The sequence below is a fragment of the Aptenodytes patagonicus genome, chromosome Z, assembly GCF_965638725.1.
Source record: "Aptenodytes patagonicus chromosome Z, bAptPat1.pri.cur, whole genome shotgun sequence".
Taxonomy (NCBI): domain Eukaryota; kingdom Metazoa; phylum Chordata; class Aves; order Sphenisciformes; family Spheniscidae; genus Aptenodytes; species Aptenodytes patagonicus.
Genome location: NC_134982.1, coordinates 71407428 through 71425273, shown reverse-complemented (window position 1 = coordinate 71425273; position 17846 = coordinate 71407428). Strand labels below are relative to the sequence as shown.

The following is a 17846-nucleotide window of genomic DNA, read 5'->3' as shown; positions in this document are numbered from 1 at the left end:
TCTTCAGTCTATATTTTATCTGTACACAAGCTTCCTGTTGAACTGTAGCAGGCTATGTGGTCTGTGGTTCTGGCAAGGATTCAAAATTTATCCTCAACAGTAATCCAACAGAAGCGCTCTTATACACAGAAAAGACTGCAAGCCACAGCAGTCAGAAGAAACAACACTAGGACAATTATCTGTGTGTGCATTTTTCTCCCCAAAGTCCGGAGATCCTTCTGCTCTAGTCTCAACAGTGGTGCTCTCTTCCTTGATTTGCATATTCAGAAGGACACTCTCCAAGTCTTACTGTATCATTTGAGTCTGTGTCACAGAGAAATCCTCTTACCATCAGGCAAGAATTAATCTGTGCAGGAATTGTAAAATCTGAGGCTTAAGTGTAACTCCTGGGAAATAAATTCACCCTGGGCACTGATAATGATACAAACATACAGATGAACTTTACGCTAAGTTCAAGAGGGTTTAGTGAGCTACGGGGGAAAGGTACAGCTCTTACGTCTTTAAGGTTCTCATAATCTTAAATCTTATTAAGAATAAGAATCTTTCTAGCATATTCAGGTAACTTGAGCAGCTCATACTGTATAAATCACATACAGTGGAGATTCACAGAGCATGAAAAATAACGCACCCAGCACCATCAACTACTCCAATCAACTTTTAGCTCATACGCTACAGCATCCAAGTCCTCCAGTGGACGACTTGTCATCATTTGTTTTCTGTCATGTATCCTTCCTGTCAAAATCCACTCTGAAGGGATTTAGTTGTGTTTACTCAAGGGCTGAAAAGCACTTCACGTGATAGTGAGAGGAAACAAGTTACAGTCCTGAGCAACTTTCCCTGCACCGAGCCCCACACCCAGGCTCATCCACACTTCCACTGGCAGTGTGGAGGGACAGCCCGGTTTTCTGTTTGGCACATCTTTAGTGCTCTCTCTATATAATGCAGAAATACATGGAGGAAAAGCCAGGGCAGGTGTTGGAGAGACCTTCTGCTGACTCCCAGAGGTATCACTATCCAGCCCCTGCAGCTCAGCAACAGGTGAGGCAGTCTGCAGAGGCCATGCATCACAGAGAATGAAACACCTGCAGTAAGGGTAAGGAGGGCCATTTATATCCCTCACATCAGGATGCCAAGGAAATCTGTATTTGTATTAAAAGACAGCTTTCTAGCAAGGGGACTGGTTGAGATTTGTTAGCTGCATTAACGGCATGGAGAGCTAAAAAATGACAAACTGTGCTGGAAGACTAAATACAGCACTGAGACCGAGAAGCTTCATTGCATGCTAGGAGTGGGATGCAAGGAAAAGAAGAAAAGGCTGTTAACAGAGCAGCTACCTGTATCACACAGTTACCATGATGCCGGCTTGTATTTTTATTCAAATTTGACTATTCCTCCATGGACTGAAAGAAAAGACTACGCTGAACTGCTCTCCTTTGTTTCCTAGACTATAGCCATCACAGTGGCTAAAAAAGGTAAAGCAGCATTGCAGAAAAAGCAAGGAAGAGCAGCAGTCACAGCAAATACCACTAAGGAAGTAATTTTCCTGGATGTTAATGTCTTTACTCCAATTTTTACAATAACTCTGAACCCAATGAAATGAATGAGAATTGTGCCGTGACTTTATCAGAAGCAGCATAAGCAAAGCTGAATTTTCTTTTTCCTGAAGAAGGATGAGAAATGACCTGTGGGACATAGCAGTGCCTGGAAAAGCAGAGTCTGGATATCAAGGGCCTAAGTGAACTCATTTCAAACCTACTTCAGAGACATCCACTGTTGGGGGATATATCAGATTATACTGGTGCAAGCCTGAGAAAATGGGAAATATTTTAATAAATGGGCCCTGTTAAAATGCAGATGATGGGGACACACTACATCAAAGGAAGAAATTGGGGTCAAGGAATTAATGTCAAGTATCCATGGACCAGCACAGTTTCTTACACTGCTCTAGATAATGTTTTGGCTTTGCAGATCCCCAGCTAGTGAGGAATACATCACCCTCCTGCTGTACCTCCCCCTGTGGAGATCTGCTGTCAATCACTTTTACAGCACACAGTGACATAGGAACTCCACAGCTTCCCTATCTGCTGGGTCCCCAACACTAATCTTCCCAGGTTTTGCTGTGCTAAGCCTTCAAGTGTCTTGAGAACTGGCTTTGGGATTAAGAACAGTTCAACAGAGACACTTAAAGTGTGCTACCCCAGAGGTAACCCTCAGCATCAGTCTATGACTTGATGTGGGCATCAGTGACAAGCTGAGGAACTTTCTGAGGAGTGGCCACATCCCCAAGAAGGGATCTGAAGGACTCTGCACCCATGGAGGGCAACACAAAGTGGCAATAAACTCTGATGTGCAGGAGTTGCAAAGAAGTAGGTAATCAATCTGAGCAATCCTCAGAAATCCAGTCAACACTGAGGTCTGTAGCATTGAAACAAGTCAGGATAAATGCTACAGAGTTAAACGATGCACTGTTGAATGACAACTTCATGCTGTTGCCAGCATAGTCACAATAAATCCAACAGAAAGACAAGGCATAAATGAAATCCCACAAACAGATCACATACCTTGTAGTTCCTGCAAGAAGGGTTGAATGCATTTGTTCCACAGATAAACAACGTATCCTCATTTCTTTTTAGAAGAACCTTAATAAAATTATGACATTCATCCTGAAGAAAAATAATAAAAAGTATTTCAGCTACTGCATTTTGGGTGTCTGGTTTTATTTTTATGCCATGATATTTCATTGTCAGGTCTAAAATGAAGTTGGCTGGTAGCCACTGTGATATTCTGGGCTTTATTTCAACTATGTTTAACTGACAATGAGCAAGACACAATTGATTTATATTCTAGTGGTTTAAAAATGGTTACAAAGAACTGAAGATAGGATATTCATATTATAGCTCAGATTTTGCTGTTGTTCGCATAGGTGAATTTTGTTTGAATGCTGTTGCTTTCCTCAAGAGTGAAAAATCTCATCGTCTTCTCATCTATGTTGCTGTAAGACAGTAGCACCACCAATGCAATGTATTGGCATAAAGCATCTGTAACTAGAAGGGGAAGCAGGTGTAAAGAATCAAAGAGTCTGCATCTAATTCTGATACCACTTGTGCCAGTCATAGGTTACAGTAGGGTAAAATTGGTGTGAGAAACAGTCCTTCTACAACTGTACACATTCATGCTTTCTGATGCTTTACACAAACTTCTCAGTAAATTCCTGCAGGAGGACGGACAGCAGCATTTAGCTTTTGAAGCAATGGTAAGCAAAATCAGTACACTAAGCTTTATGTCCAAAATCCCCAGTGCTTTAAGTGTTTCAGAATATTGCTGTGGCTCCTGTCATAATGTTTTATCACATTAAAAGTAAACTACTTTTGCAAATTAAAGCCTTCAGTAAGTTGATGGAAAAAGCAATTACTGGCAAGAAGTGAATGGCACGATCCATTCCACATCACAGACAGCAGCCCGAGATAATAGTGAAGCAACTAAACTAAAGTGGCAGATGCAGAAGAGAAGAAAATTGCATACCTTATGTTTTCCCTTCATTCTGCATGTGTCTACATCAGCTTGTCTAGATTTCCATGTCAATTTCTGCAAGGATCAAGAAAGAAATCAATTAGAGCCCAGAGGTTGTTGCATTTGATTTCAGAAGTCCCTTAGGGGACAGTAGCTGTTGAACATATACTTACTGAAAGCTTTCTGCACCCTTTCTCCATGACTGATTCACCACAACAATGAAAGATCGGTGATGTGGAGCATTCACTTAATTTTGTGTTGCCATCTATTCATTAGACTAGAAACTTATCCCATTTTTTTAAAGCCTAAACCAACGGAATTCAACAATAGGCCACCTTTCAAAAATATGTGCACTTTTCTTAAAAGTACTAGATGCTCTCTTTTAATTTGATATTGTTCTGCAAATCAGAACAAACATTTATGGACTACAAATCCTAACTGGATTCTAAATGAAATATGTATTCTGAAAGACAACATTTTAGATTAGCAAAGAAATCAAATTCAGGTAATTTTTGTCACTTCAAGTCAGCTAACAGGCCTAGAAAGCCTTCCACCTATCAAGATGCTGCTGACTTTATCTGCTAATACTCTTCCTCCAGAACATTTACAGGTAAATCCCAGCCTGGAGTTTTGTGCAGCAAGTTTCAGGAGTGGTCTAATGTGGTAGGTTGATTAATTAAAATGAAACTTTATTTAAAAACATATGGCCTAAGATAGTAACACCTTAGACACTATAGTCACGACAGTCCTGACAGTGTTTCCCATCAGTAAACTGAGGCACTGTGCATTCATGAAGGGTCCCAAGCTGAAAAAGCAACCATGAATGTTTATTTCTATTACAAGCCTGTGCCCTCACTTTTTGATGAGTAATTGGTCATAAGCTCATCTTCAGCATCATTCATAGTTATACCACTCCTACAGTGGAATTCATCCAATGCCCAAATTCATATGATCTTCTGCTGGACCAAGGCTTTGTTTGGCACATATTACACAATGTGTATGCAATGCAAAGGAGCTGAAAGGAGATTATTTCTAGTATGTTTATGTTAATATACAATATGGTAATGCAGACAAAGCTCTTCTTAGTTTGAATGTAACTTCCCATGGAGATAATGTGAATACATCTACAAAGTGATGTTATAATAAGATTTTATTTAGTGAGTACTGCATGAGTGAATAAAATTTGTGTGCATGAAAATATGTAAATAGCACTTGCTTTTTATGATGAAAGTTTCAGTATACTTAATTGGGAGAGTATAGCTGTTATAGAAAACTGCTGAATATAAATGAATAGATGTTTGACAGATGTTCCATCAGGGACCTCATTGTATTTCACTATGGATTGCTTATCAGCCCAGCTAAATCACTTATCAGGAATTCACAGAGGACATGATTGCTATTCTAGCTTTCCCCAAATATGATTAGCAATGCCATCTTACTTGCTTATTACAGTTTTTACAGCAGTGCTGGCAAGTTGTTTGAAACAATGTCATCTTCCTATTTACTTGAAGCTTGTTCTAGTGTCCTTGGTTTCTGGATGATGATAAAAGCTACTTACTTTGCTAAAATAAATTTCTTCTGTATGTGATGTGTCCATATCAACAGTATAAATATGGTCCCTGTAAACAAAGGCAAATGAATGCAAAGTCAAATGGAGTAGTCAGACAGTTCTTTTTCTATGAAGAGAGCTATCTATCACAACATAATCCATAATCCATTCAAAAAAAGATCACAGGTCTTACCAGGGAACATTACTGACAGCATTGCCTGCTTCTCCCAGAAAAACTATCTTCCTTCCCATTAAGAAAAAAAGTGAAATGCTACAAAACTTCAAAGCAAGATTCTTTCCCAAAAGCAATTATTTGAACAAATGAGATTTTGGAAAGGAGATGAGCCTCATATAATTTCTGCTCTATAGGTCCTACAGCAGATGCCATGATCTAGCATGCAGATGTTTTTGCGTACCCTGAAATCAGCTACAATAGTTCTTAGGCAGCCTTTGCCAGATTCCTGGGCGAGCAGTCACTGTGCCACATTTAGCCTTTCAGGGTTAAAAAGAGGTTAATGTTCTTTCTTTCTTTTTTTTTTTTTTTAGGTTATGCATCTAACCTCAGCTGTGATAATTTGATTGACAATATGGTAGGCAAAAGGCTGACAGCCACAAAAGTATTCCCAGAAATTGTTCTTCTCTTCACAGACTGGTGGCCGAACTAAACTGTAAAATACTCCTCTGAAAAAAGTTCACATTTCTTGCTTGCATTTACTTTCCTGTTTTCCTGAGGACCTGTCCCTCTCTACAATTAGCTGCCAATCTCTCCTTGGAAAGAGGAAGTAGACTCAGCTACTCAGGTAAAGAGATATGTTTAAACATTCTCCTCTGTGTAAGCTGAGAACAAGGACATCTCTGTATGGAACCTAAAATTTGAAAAAACCCACCAACCCACAACGCTGTAGTAACCGCCACATCAAATTGAGACTGACCATCTAATTTTTCCTTGAAATAACATTGGCTTTTTTCAAAGTGCAGGAAGCTGTGCAGCTGGAGCATGATCCACAGCATTGGAGGGGTCTGCTGAAAGTAGGACACAGACTGTTTCCATTTTAGAAATCCCTGCTCTCAAGGTTAGCTTCATGTTATTGGGTTTTGGGGAAACAGTGATAGTCTCTTAAATAAAGCAAACACAAAACACTGCTATAAGAGGAATAAGCAACACTGCTCTTACGTGGAGAAAAGAGGCAGCATTGTTGCGGGGAACTGGCTTTTAAAAATCTACTGCTACGGTGCTTGAGGCTGTTTGCTTTGTAAGATGCCAAACTGAGGAGTTGTGGGTTTTCTTCCCCTCCAGACTCTGTAAAACCAGAGCTGTCATTTACTTCCAAGATTGGTTTAATGCTTCAGTTTATTATTTGCCTGACTTTACTGGCAGCGCAGTGGTCAGGGTTGGTGCTGGACTAAAATTACCTATTAGTGTGATATCAGCTTCATAGATAACTGCACGGTTCCCTTTTTATGTACATCACTCTGTTGCTGTCACTCCTACTACATAAAAGTGGGAACAAAATCCCTTGAATTGCAAATTAGGTGTGGCTGGAGCTCTAAAAACCTTCTTCCAGCACAGCTCTTGATTTTAATCATCAGTCTTGCTTTCCAGTGGTTATGATTTTTTCTTTTTAAACAAGACAATTAGAAAATACAGTGGTGGTATTCAGAATAAGGCTTGAGTTATTTAGTTCCACTCTCAATAAAACAGCTTTCAGGCGACTTACTTTCTGGTTCAAGAAACAGTTCAAAGAAAACTCAGATGCTAAGTTACGGGATCATCTGAAAGAGGGTTAGTATCAGACAAATTACAGATTATTTTCTCATGCCATACGTGAAACGTAGTTGCTGACAATGTCAGCAGAGAGCGAAAGAGCTGTCAAATTCAGGGGAGGGCTCTCTAACCACAGACAATGCGGGATTGTCCTTGCCCTCCTTTTCCCACTGCTGCCCAACTCCTACTATCTACGAGCTGTGGTATGTGTACAGCTCACTGCTAATTAAGTTATTCTAACACAAATTGACTTAATCCTAGAGCTTCCGTTTTTCCCACCTCCAGTCAGCAGAACCCAGTTTTGTTGCCATGGCATAATCTTGTGGAGGAAGGGAATTTAAATAATGCCACCGGCTGTGCATGACCCTTGGCCACTCAGTGCATCGTCTGGAAATGTCTAACTGCAAATGAGGAGGGAGCCATCCCGATGCTTCGCAGGCTCAATAAACCATTTTGTACATACACAGGAGGGGTGACAGATAATGTGAACAAAAGCTGCCACCTCACAAGACAATGGGAGGAGGAGACATGGCAAATTTAGAAAAGGGTGTGTGTGTGCGGGTGTGCGCGAGTGTGAGAGAGACAGCGAGGGAGTACCCTTCCCACGAGAAAAAAGAAAACAGAGCTGGTCCTTTGCAGACTGCAAGCCAGATATTCGGACAGCACGGCTTCATGGGCTTCATCTAAGTTATTCTAATTTATACTGGCTGGACATCTCTGCCTGATAATATGAAATAAAGCCTTTCCGAAGCGACATACAATTTTATTTGGTAATAGCTAATACAGGAGTCATGTATCCCATATGACAAAATAAGCAACTGACAGACAGAAATTTTGTTTTACGCCAGTCGCTCAGCAATCAAGTGTTAGTGGTTCTCAAATCTGAGTTAGTTCTCTCCTGCGCAAGGAAACTGCAAAGTAAATGCTGGATTTTCTAAACAAGCAAACAAACAAAAAAGCCCAACCCAAACCCAACAACCCCAAAATAAAAACTCTCAATGTTTATTCATTTGTTTTGATTGCTTTTCAGATAATTGGGAACAAACGTAAGCTTAGCATCACTACATTTCAATGTCTAAAAAAACCAGCATGAGAGCAACATCTAATATGATAGCTAAGGGATTTATGTTACCTACAGTTTTCAATGGATCTTGTTACAAAACTCTTTGAGAAACACCTTTGATTGTGTACACATTTGCTTCAGTCTCTGGATTTACTACCACCTCTAAAGGAGTTACAGTATTGCAGTTATAAACTTTCATTCACACTAGTTATCAAAGGATGACTCATTTTCTGAAGTTTATTACTTAAAGATAAAAATGATCTTTGAATTTTAACTTGTATCACATAGGCTTCTCAGCCCAGCAGGGATTTTATTCAGTAACATGTGGAGGGGGAAAAGAATATGTCAAAGACTTTTTTAGTTACCATAGGAAAAAAGTGTAAGAAGATTTTTTGGGCTTGTGTAAGTACAAAACAGACCAGGTCTTTATTCTTGTTTGTAGGTCACTAGACCCTAGGAGTATATAAGCACTCTTATTGTAGTAAACTGTTTTACACAAATGTATAGACACATAATATGTAAGAATGCATATTCACATACCAGTACACGTACTATCCCCCAAATACTAGCATTCTTTATATAATTTATGCACACAGTGGTTTCACATCCCAAAATGTTTAGCTGGGTTTTCCTGCTGTAATACTGGTTGCTTGGGCACTGCGACAGTCTAATTGCGTCAATCTCAGTCTGGGAACAAACTATGAATACAGCAGAGCAAAATCCACAAAGCGGATTTACCACCTTCTCACTGCAAATGATTTCCTAATTTAAAGGAAAACAAATAAGGAAAGCAAAGGGAACTCAACCATGAAAAGGAGGAAATCCTGCCACCACCTTTCAAAACCCTTAAGCCTGCTCCCCTGCCCTGCTCATTATCACACTAAATGCAGCAAAAATACTAAGCCCTGAGCTCAGGCAAAGCGCAGGGAGGCCTTGCTGTGGGGCTGCCCACTCTTTGTGCCCTACAACCAACGCCACCACAGCTCCCTGTGGAAGGAAGCATGCTTTTTGCCCGGACGTGACGCAAGGGCTTGGCACGAGTGAGAACCTAGAGCTCTGCTGCCCAGAGTAACAAAACACCCAGAGTAACTTGTCTGTACACCCAGTACAAACTGGCGTATGTGAGAAGCCCAAAGAAACTGCACTTAGCTGGTAAGGCTGCAGTACCTGGGTAGGTCAACAGGTAGAATTGTGGTCTTCCTGCAGTCAGGGACATGACTGTGTAAAAATAGCACTCAGTGATTCTGCTGGTATAACACAACTAATTACTTGGTGCCAAGTGGAGATCAACAGGCAGATCTCCACCACAGGACACATCCGACCACCCAGAAGATGGGGAGTGGTTTTTTGAGAAGGAAGCCAGGCAGCTCCTGGAGGCTGCCAAGGGCTTTGAGGACAGGGCTGGTGGCAAGAGGCTGCCTGTTCAGCAGCTGTTCCCTCTCACCTCCTGGCCATCCCACCCACCACTTCTCCCATCTGCAGTGACAGCCTGGCTCTCTGTGGCACACGCAGAAGGGTGTGTATTTCTCCAATGGAGGAGAAGGACCAGAAAACCGGCAGGAAACAAGCTGCTACCAGAGGGGCAGTTTGCGGGGAGGTCCCAAACAGGATCTGGGTCCAAAAGCTCCTAAGATGGACTACCCACCCTTGCTTATCTGGACCCTTCTTGCATTTACCCTGTGTCCATCAGGTAATTCCCACTCTAAGATCGTCAATCTCCTTCGCTAACAACAGGCAGGGAGAGGAAGTGTTAATGTCTGATCTGTGCCAGGTTGGCAGCTGTATAAATTGGTGTAGCTCCACTGAAGCTGATGGTGCCATGCTGAGCTATGCGAACTGAATGGGTGGCTCTATATGCAATTTTTACAAAAAGGCATGTGCTTGTATCTGCACAGTATAGCTCTCAAAAAAAATCCAGACACCAAATTCAATTAACCTTGCTGAGTACATCAAAAGAACAGCAGCAAACATGTTTGCCTCTTTTTTGTCTTAAGATATTAAAAACTTGCCTAAAACAGCAATGTTTCAGTTTAATAGCTCTTATCCGAACATGCATTCGTGCACCCACAGAAACATTCTCTAAAATATGTCATTAATGGTGTGCACAAACAAAATTACAGGATGAGGATGGACTCTCTCCTCTACGGGGCTGAACAATTTCTCTGGCAACTTCCCTCTTGCCGGACTCAAAGGAAGGCAGAGGTGTGTAGTCCTGAAAGGACTGTCTCAGCACCTCACAAAACTGAACCTTAGTTGACCGACTAACAAGGTTTCCAATATGTCTTACTAACAGGCTGCAAAGCTCCCTCTGAGTGTGAGAAAATCCTAAAAATAACATGTCCGGCAGAGAAGAACTCAGAATCCTCTGAAAGCAGCAAGGGAGGAGCGGCCAAGCAGGGGACTACTGACCTAGCAGCAACGTAGAGGGTCCTGTTCATGACCATGACCAGCTGGATGTCCAGCCGGTGCCTCTGTGTGGTGTTCCGCCCTGGTTTGTGACCCACAAACACCGGATACTGTCTTGTATCTGCAGGAAGGGAAAAAAAAACCAGGGTCAAAAGAGAATCACAAGCTGAAACTGTGCTAACACAGAGCACTATGGGGCCCAGCTATGGCCAAAACCTGTGGTTTCTGTTCTGCCCCGGCACCACAGCCTGGGGTTTGGAAGGCATGAGCACAGAGGGCTGGAGAGTTCTTCAAGGTTACACTCTTTGCAGCTGTAGAGAAAGTCATCACCTTTGTAGAAGACAAAAATTGTGAGGTTTTTTAGAGCATAAAGCTCTTCTGGAGCTCTTGGCACATAGGTACACGGCACTTTCTCACAGTTTTTCTTTCACTGCTTGCAGAGCTTAAATGCTCGCTCCTGGCTGCCAAAGTGTGTCTAGCAGGACAAAGCTGTTTCACAGTGGCCCATCAATCACCACAATGACTGGACTGGTAATGGTTAAAGCAAAAGACTTGGCTCTTCTTGGTTCAAACTGCCAGCTCCCTCGGTTTTCTACAGGATTGGACTGCCATCGTAGAACAGCTGTGGGGATTTCTGAGAAACTTTATAAAATGAAAGTCACTGCATATTATTTTGGCAACCAGTCTGATACTCCAATTCTTCTGGCAACTGGACAACGATACTGACTGGAAGCCCTGTACTGAGCTTATGCTATCAACAAGTCAGCTTTCCCCCCCACTCTATCAGTCAGTAAGTGCATTTATTCACTCTATTCCCACGATTTTTTTGGTGAGACCTCAGCATACACGGGGTATGCTGCTGCTCCCCAGATCATCTGTCTGTACAACCTATAACAACAGTGAACAATTCTGACCACCTTGCTGTTAGACTTCATATGTATACAAGATCATGACATCTAGATGCAGAAACTAGGGAGCTAGTTAAGTAAACAAAATGACAGTTAGAAAACAGGAGGAGGATAAACCTCTGATGAGCATCATCATCAATGCAGAACTGCTGCATGTGCGCGTTATACAGAGCTAACTAGCATTTAGCTATGCCTGAGCCTTTTCCCCATCAATATGCTTTCCCAGAAACCTGGAGCTGTTTGAGGGAGCCTTTTTCTTCAGAAACTCAGCTACTGCTGTAGTGTTTTCAGCTGTTGTCCTCTAAAAGTATTTTACCTGTTAAGCTTGGTCAAAGTATTGATTCACACCATGGCTTCAACTTTATTCATTGCAACTGTAACAAAATACTGTTGATTTGAAGTCCCCTGATCAGTATTAAGCAAATGAAGTCCTCTGGCCTCTCATACTTACAGTTGCCATGCGAAATACTGATTGGCTCAGAATCTTCTGGGAAACCAGCCCCAGCAAAGTGTAGCAGTGTGAAATATAGCAGCAAGGCTTCTGACCTCATAGTAGTTCAGCTGGGAGGCTTCACTTCTGCACTTCACCCTGTGGAAGACAAACAAAGGCTTAAGTGCCTTCTGTCGATTCAGTTTTAACCAATGCATACAGAAAGCTAAAAAGAGCCAATGGGAAGTAGAGGGAGCTTTCCTTCTCCTCAAGCCTCTCACTGTACCTGAGGAGGTATGTCGTGTTTCTAAGCAGAAACTGCCCTACCAGGCCAGTCTTCCTTTAGCCCATGCCCCAGCAGTGCCACATCTCGCTTGAGGATAGACTTAACTATCTGTGAGTTACGAAGAATTTTCTGCCTCAGCTGCTTATATGCAATAAAGAAACTTCATCTCCTGCACTGATCGACAGCTGACAAGACTTTTTTTGGAAATATTTTGTTTTCCCCCTCTTTGGTTTACATGATTAGATGACGACATGATGACACACACCATAAATAAAAAAAACACACTACATTATTCTGGTTAAAAAGAGATTAAGGGTTATACTACAGGACTGATTCATACCCTGCAGAGTTGTGAATCAAGTGAAGAAACACTGAGAGAGCTTGATGGAACATGCAGAACATGTCATTGGGCTTTACCATAAAAATATGTATCCATAAATTTAAGTGCCATAAAACCAACACTCCAACTTGCGATAAAATAAGAGAGAACAGAACTGTCTAAACCCAGCGTTTTTTCCCTATGTTCCACTGGCGCATTCACTCATTCACATTTCATGTACAAAAATATCCCTAAATCTTGAAGATAAAAGGAACCACAGGGGCCTTTGTATACAGTGAAAGAAAACAGCACATAATACAGTAAATAGCTCATAATTCCGAGGCAAATTTCATACAGACGTTGATCTGCAGGGGAAATCAGTGTAAAAGTGGGGTTTTCTTTTCATCCCTTCCAGAGTTTCAAACCTTTGATGCCGCCTGCCAAAGATTCCTTTTGAACAAAGCTATTTTACAGGAGTCTGTCAGTCATTCAAGATTTACGGGCAGAAAGTCAAACTTCATAACCTACATAGTCTTTGAAACTTAATTTGGCAAACAAAGTGCTAACTTGCCCTTCCTTCTGCAACACCATTTAATATTAGATACCTATGTCTCCTTTCTCGATGCCAAAAAAAGCATTAAAAAGTCTTGAGTGTTGCATTTTCATTTGTAATTTCACAGACACAACTGATTCCTCATCTTTTACCCAATTGAAAAATGTCACAATAATTAATTTGCCTTATCAGATATTTGCTTTCAAATAAAATTTTAGTTCCTATAACTGGATTGGAATAGGGACTCTGTTGCAGGGCGATACAGTCCATGAGGACTAATGATTTATTATACTCCATGTTTGCCTATTATTATTCAAACACACAAATTGGAAACTTGGCTGATTCTCTATTTCTATTAACAAAATAACTGACAGACTGAGTTAGACTGCGACTAGAAAAAATAAAATTTAATGTAAGGCAATGACTGACACCTTTACCGAACAAAGTGTCAGACGGATGGCAAAGGATAAAAATAGCAAGAATAAATGCAACACAATGCAGACACTGTCTGTCTATTATACCTTATGTGAGAATGCATACTAGAAGATAGTACATACAAGCCCCAAGAGGAGCATTTCCATCTAGCACTGGTTAGACCGATAGCTGTGTATGATTACCGACAGAGCTACGTCTGCCTGCAGACACTTTCTTTACCTGTTTCCTCCATTTGTCTCTTTAATCACTTCTTACAATTTCTCTTGACTGTTAGCTCTCTGGGGCAGGAACTGTTTCTTTCTATTTGTTCCCATGCCCAGCGAAACATCATTTGGGCCCTTAGGAATGCCCAAAGAAGAAATAAGCAGCAGAAGTAAATTTAATACTTGGAAACACAGTTTCCCTCAAAAGGTTTGAATTAAAAGTAAGATATACACATTAGAGGCGTTAATTCCTTTCTCTCTACACAATTTTTTGAAATGTAGTTTTGCTGCTTTAAAAATTTTGCCCCTGTAAGTACAATGCAAAGTGACAAAACAAAGTGCCTTATCTTAATACACAAATAGAATGAAATTCTTTCCTTCTTGAAATTGTTACAGTCCAATGCAGAAGTCTTTTCTGAAATGCACATGAGGAGCAACAGTTTAACGGGAAGAAACTTATCAAGCAATCCAATTCTTCCACTTAAACCTTATTCATCCACAGTATCAGTCTGCAGGCTGACAATTCAAACCACTTGGCTCACAGTGAGACTCTGGAGCATAAGAATAGCTGCTTTCTGTTACTCCCTATCAGCACATCATCCACTACCTAACAATGTGTGTAGGCTATGAGGAAAGCATTACAGTACTGCAGACATATCGCTGCCACTCCACTTTAGAGCTTGAAAAACTTTTCCCATGGGCGGTTCTGCACCATCATTCCCTATTTCTCATTCAGACACGCGTACCACTCTGCGTAAATACATACGGGTGACAGCTTCCAGGAAAATGAACAATGCCCAGCATGCTTACTTTGTCATTTTATGTACATGTTATTGGGCCAGATCTTTCTTCTTTTACCTGAAAAGAATTAACTGACAAATGAACTGACATATTGCCTTCTAACAAAGACTAGATTAGTAGGTTTTTAAGTATATGAAATTCTCTGTCATTCTTAAGGGTAGCTTCTGGGGAAGAAAAGAGGGAGAAGAGAGAAGAAAAGCATAATTCTGTGTTGCTCTAGTGCTAACATAGTTGTTCAAATTGATACAAAGTAAATGCAAAATGTCTACTTTGATCTGTCAATGATTCAAGTGGGCTACACATCTGTATCAATGCCTGTGACAATAAAGTAACATCGAGTAGGTCTCAAGTTGCATCCAAAGGCAGCTTTTTACTAGGAGGTAACTATTCAAACATAAAGTTACTTTTGCTGTTCTTACAATGGTGGAAAGAGCCCTACTGTTTCAGTGGAATTTCAGAAAAGTGCTGATTTGAGAAGGTCACACCTATTTTTAGTACAAATTTTCTTTTCGGCAAATACTCAGCTCCAGTTGGGCTCCTGGGAGTGATGCAAATGTTCTCACTTGCAACTGTGCTGAAACTATTTTCTAATCAAAAGTGCTTGCGAACGCAGTGTCTGATGAAGCATGAGTAGCTAGACAGTGATGCTGAGTGAGTACAGGCACTGTCTCCAAATAGAAGTTTTGCAAACATCAATGGAGAGATCTTCAGTCAATGTAGACCAATGCAGTTCAATCTGGCCTGCATTAAGCCATGCTGGCTGAGAGATAACTGTCTCTGAGAACTCCCTGTTCAAAACATGATTACTGCTCCTGTTGAAGGAAGCTAGTGGTGACAAGAAGAGTGAGTTTTGGTGATGTTCTTTTATTAGCAGACATGCTAATAAAATACAGCCCTGCAAATGTTTAAGAGCATGTTTTATAATCTATGTCTAATGCAATGACTTGTAGCCATTGAGTTGGTGGAGTAGATCAGATTTCTTTCAAGCTTCAAAAAAACCCCAACTAATCTGCTTCTTGCATACCTAAGAGCAGTGCAAATATAACTTTATGCAGGATACTTTGGTGCCCTGGTTCTTCTTTCTGAAGTTGATGGTTTCAAATAGCTATATAAGATGACTTGTTCTGGTTACTTCTGTGTTCCCTCCTTTTTGTCATATTATGATTAAGTATAAATAAACTATATGGTCTCTTAACATACATAGACACCAAAGTTTTGCCTTCCTAGATGGAGTACGTTTTTCTGTTTGTACAATGCAGCCCAAAGGTGAACCACCTCTAAGTAGGACATTTGGATACTACTGCAATGTAGTTGCTATTACTATTATATTTACTCACTCAAAGCTTATGTATACATATAAATACTCATATACATATTCCCCACACACACACATAGATGCTTGACATAGGGCCATTTAATTTTCTAAGAATCATGCTGCTGGCATGAAGCAGTTTCTGAAGCTATGAAAGTAACGAAGATTCCAAATCAAGGAGAAAAGTCTGATTTTTCTGTGCCAAGTGCCCTCCGCTGTGGCTATCCATGGCTATCTGAGCCAACAAGAAGCCACCATGATGAGCTCTGCTTTTTGCTGTCTGATGTTTTTAGCATTTAGTGAACAACAGCCTGGATGGAAATGCGTACAGAATAGCTGCTTGGCTAAGGAAATGATTACATGGCTGCTGCCATAATGCCCTAGTAACCAGGTTATTGTATCTACAGCTTTTAAGTTCCAGAAAGGTTATACAAATCACATGAAAAATCCTAAATGGAAGAGCTAACTTCCTGGTAAACTCCATAAAACTGTAAGGCCAGATTTGATCTTAAGAACAAATTCAACAGCAACAGCAATGACTGTGTAGACACATCTATAAATAACTATTGAAAGGGATGCTCTTCCATGTTAGAAAACCTCCCATCTTGTTGCTTTGGCCTCACGGTACATTCAGCTAACCCCAGCGTAACTCCAAGTAAAATCAAAGTATGTAACCATGTCAGAATTTTCCCATGGCATGGTAAGCCTGCTCAGTAATGGATAGATCTTGTTATATTCATTTATTACAAACTTTCTTTATACCACGATGGGTTGTGTTCATACACAACAGCTGCACTTTGATCCACAAATTATTAAGCTTAATGTGAGAATTACCAGACAAAATTCAATGGTCTGTGTTATGCATGAAGCAAGACCAGAAAACCTAATGGCCATAAAAAACCATAACTGTCTTAAACAAATTATTTTGTTTCTACAAACATGTAGAAATAACTTATTCTTCAAAAAGCCAGTAAGTCTAGTAAGAAGGAACAGCATTTAACCGAACAGTGAGGAAACTAAAAACTGAAGCCGGATTAATTTGAACTACTGCATAAGGAAAAATGCATGACCAGAAAAAGCAGCAGCCTCTGTGAACTGACCCTGGAAATACTCAGCAAATAGCCCTTCTCATCACAATCAGCATTTCTTACCCTGGGAAAAACACAAGGACCATAAAAAAGCAGGGAAGAAACTGATTTGAGTTGTATAACGGAGGTAACAAAAAGATTTGAGATTCTCCTGCGGTAAGAGTTTTAAAGGCATGCAAGTGAATCAGAAACCCAAATCCTACTTCAGTGTCTCATCGAAGGAGACTTACAGAGCAAAATCTATCTACCCATACATAAAAAAGCACGTATTGATCTACACAGCACATGCTTTGCCACGCTGAAGGCAGAGTGCAGAAACCAGTCGGCCGACCTGACTGCTGTTCCCTGCTATGGTACAGATTTGCCATGCGATGCTGGCAAGCTTCCTTCATCTCCTTTGGCTAAGACTTTGGAAATCTCTGAGTGGAAGACGCCTTTACTGCTATTTACCCCTTTAAATTCACAGTTCCCAGAAAGTGAAAGACAAGAGTTCTGTGCAAGTCAGAGAAAGGAATTAGGAATGATGCAACAACAACAAAAAGAGAAGAATACAACCTGCAGGCTGCAGCTTCCAGAAAACGAGGAAAGTTAGGCCAGCACAGCGGAGCTGTTCAGGAGAGCATCCTTTGTCTACGCCCGTTTGGGTGGTGGGGCTAGCTGCTGCTCAGCCACCACGCGCGGCTGCACCTGGCAGCAGAAGGGATCATGCAAAATGCCCAGGCTGAATGGTGCCAAGGGGATCAGGCAGATGTGAGTGAACAGAAGCTCAGCGGGTGCTTGGGGAGCTCAAGAGAGAGGAGACACAAGCGGCTATCAGCAAGACTCAGCATGGAGTGCCAGACGTTACAACTGAATTGGCACATGGCAGGACAGTGCCTGGGATGGCCAGCTCTTTTGCTCATGTTGTCCTTTCTCTAACGATTGCTGCTTAGTCACCTGAATGGTGGTGCAGGTGGCCACAGACACTTAATGCCAGCTCTGTGCCCATCATCGCTACCAACCTCCAACATCTTTTGGTGACCGATGGTGCAGCCATCATTCATCTTTCATCTCCTGTCCTGCTCCTGTTGTCTCTACAGCTGGCCATTCATTTCATGTGGCCAAAAAAGCACTCTAGCACTCCAGGTAGCTGGTCCTTATGCCAGAGAGGCTGGTGCATGAATGCATTGGGGTAATCACCTGTACTACTTCAAATCATGCAGTAACAAGGGGTTGCTC

General features: G+C 41.2%; 1 protein-coding gene across 4 annotated transcripts in view; it reads right to left on the bottom strand.

Annotated features, from left to right (window-relative positions):
- The window catches only part of SEMA6A (semaphorin 6A), a 113201-nt gene that overhangs the window by 49022 nt on the left and 46333 nt on the right, over nt 1-17846 (bottom strand). For all 4 annotated transcript variants that reach the window (XM_076362292.1, XM_076362294.1, XM_076362295.1 and 1 more), the window contains exons 2-6: nt 11653-11790; nt 10297-10414; nt 5069-5129; nt 3523-3585; nt 2562-2663 (exon numbers count right to left, since the gene is read on the bottom strand). In XM_076362292.1, coding sequence (XP_076218407.1) covers nt 2562-2663; nt 3523-3585; nt 5069-5129; nt 10297-10414; nt 11653-11752 — 444 coding nt within the window. In that variant the 5' untranslated portion in view covers nt 11753-11790. The remainder of the gene's footprint in view (nt 1-2561; nt 2664-3522; nt 3586-5068; nt 5130-10296; nt 10415-11652; nt 11791-17846) is intronic.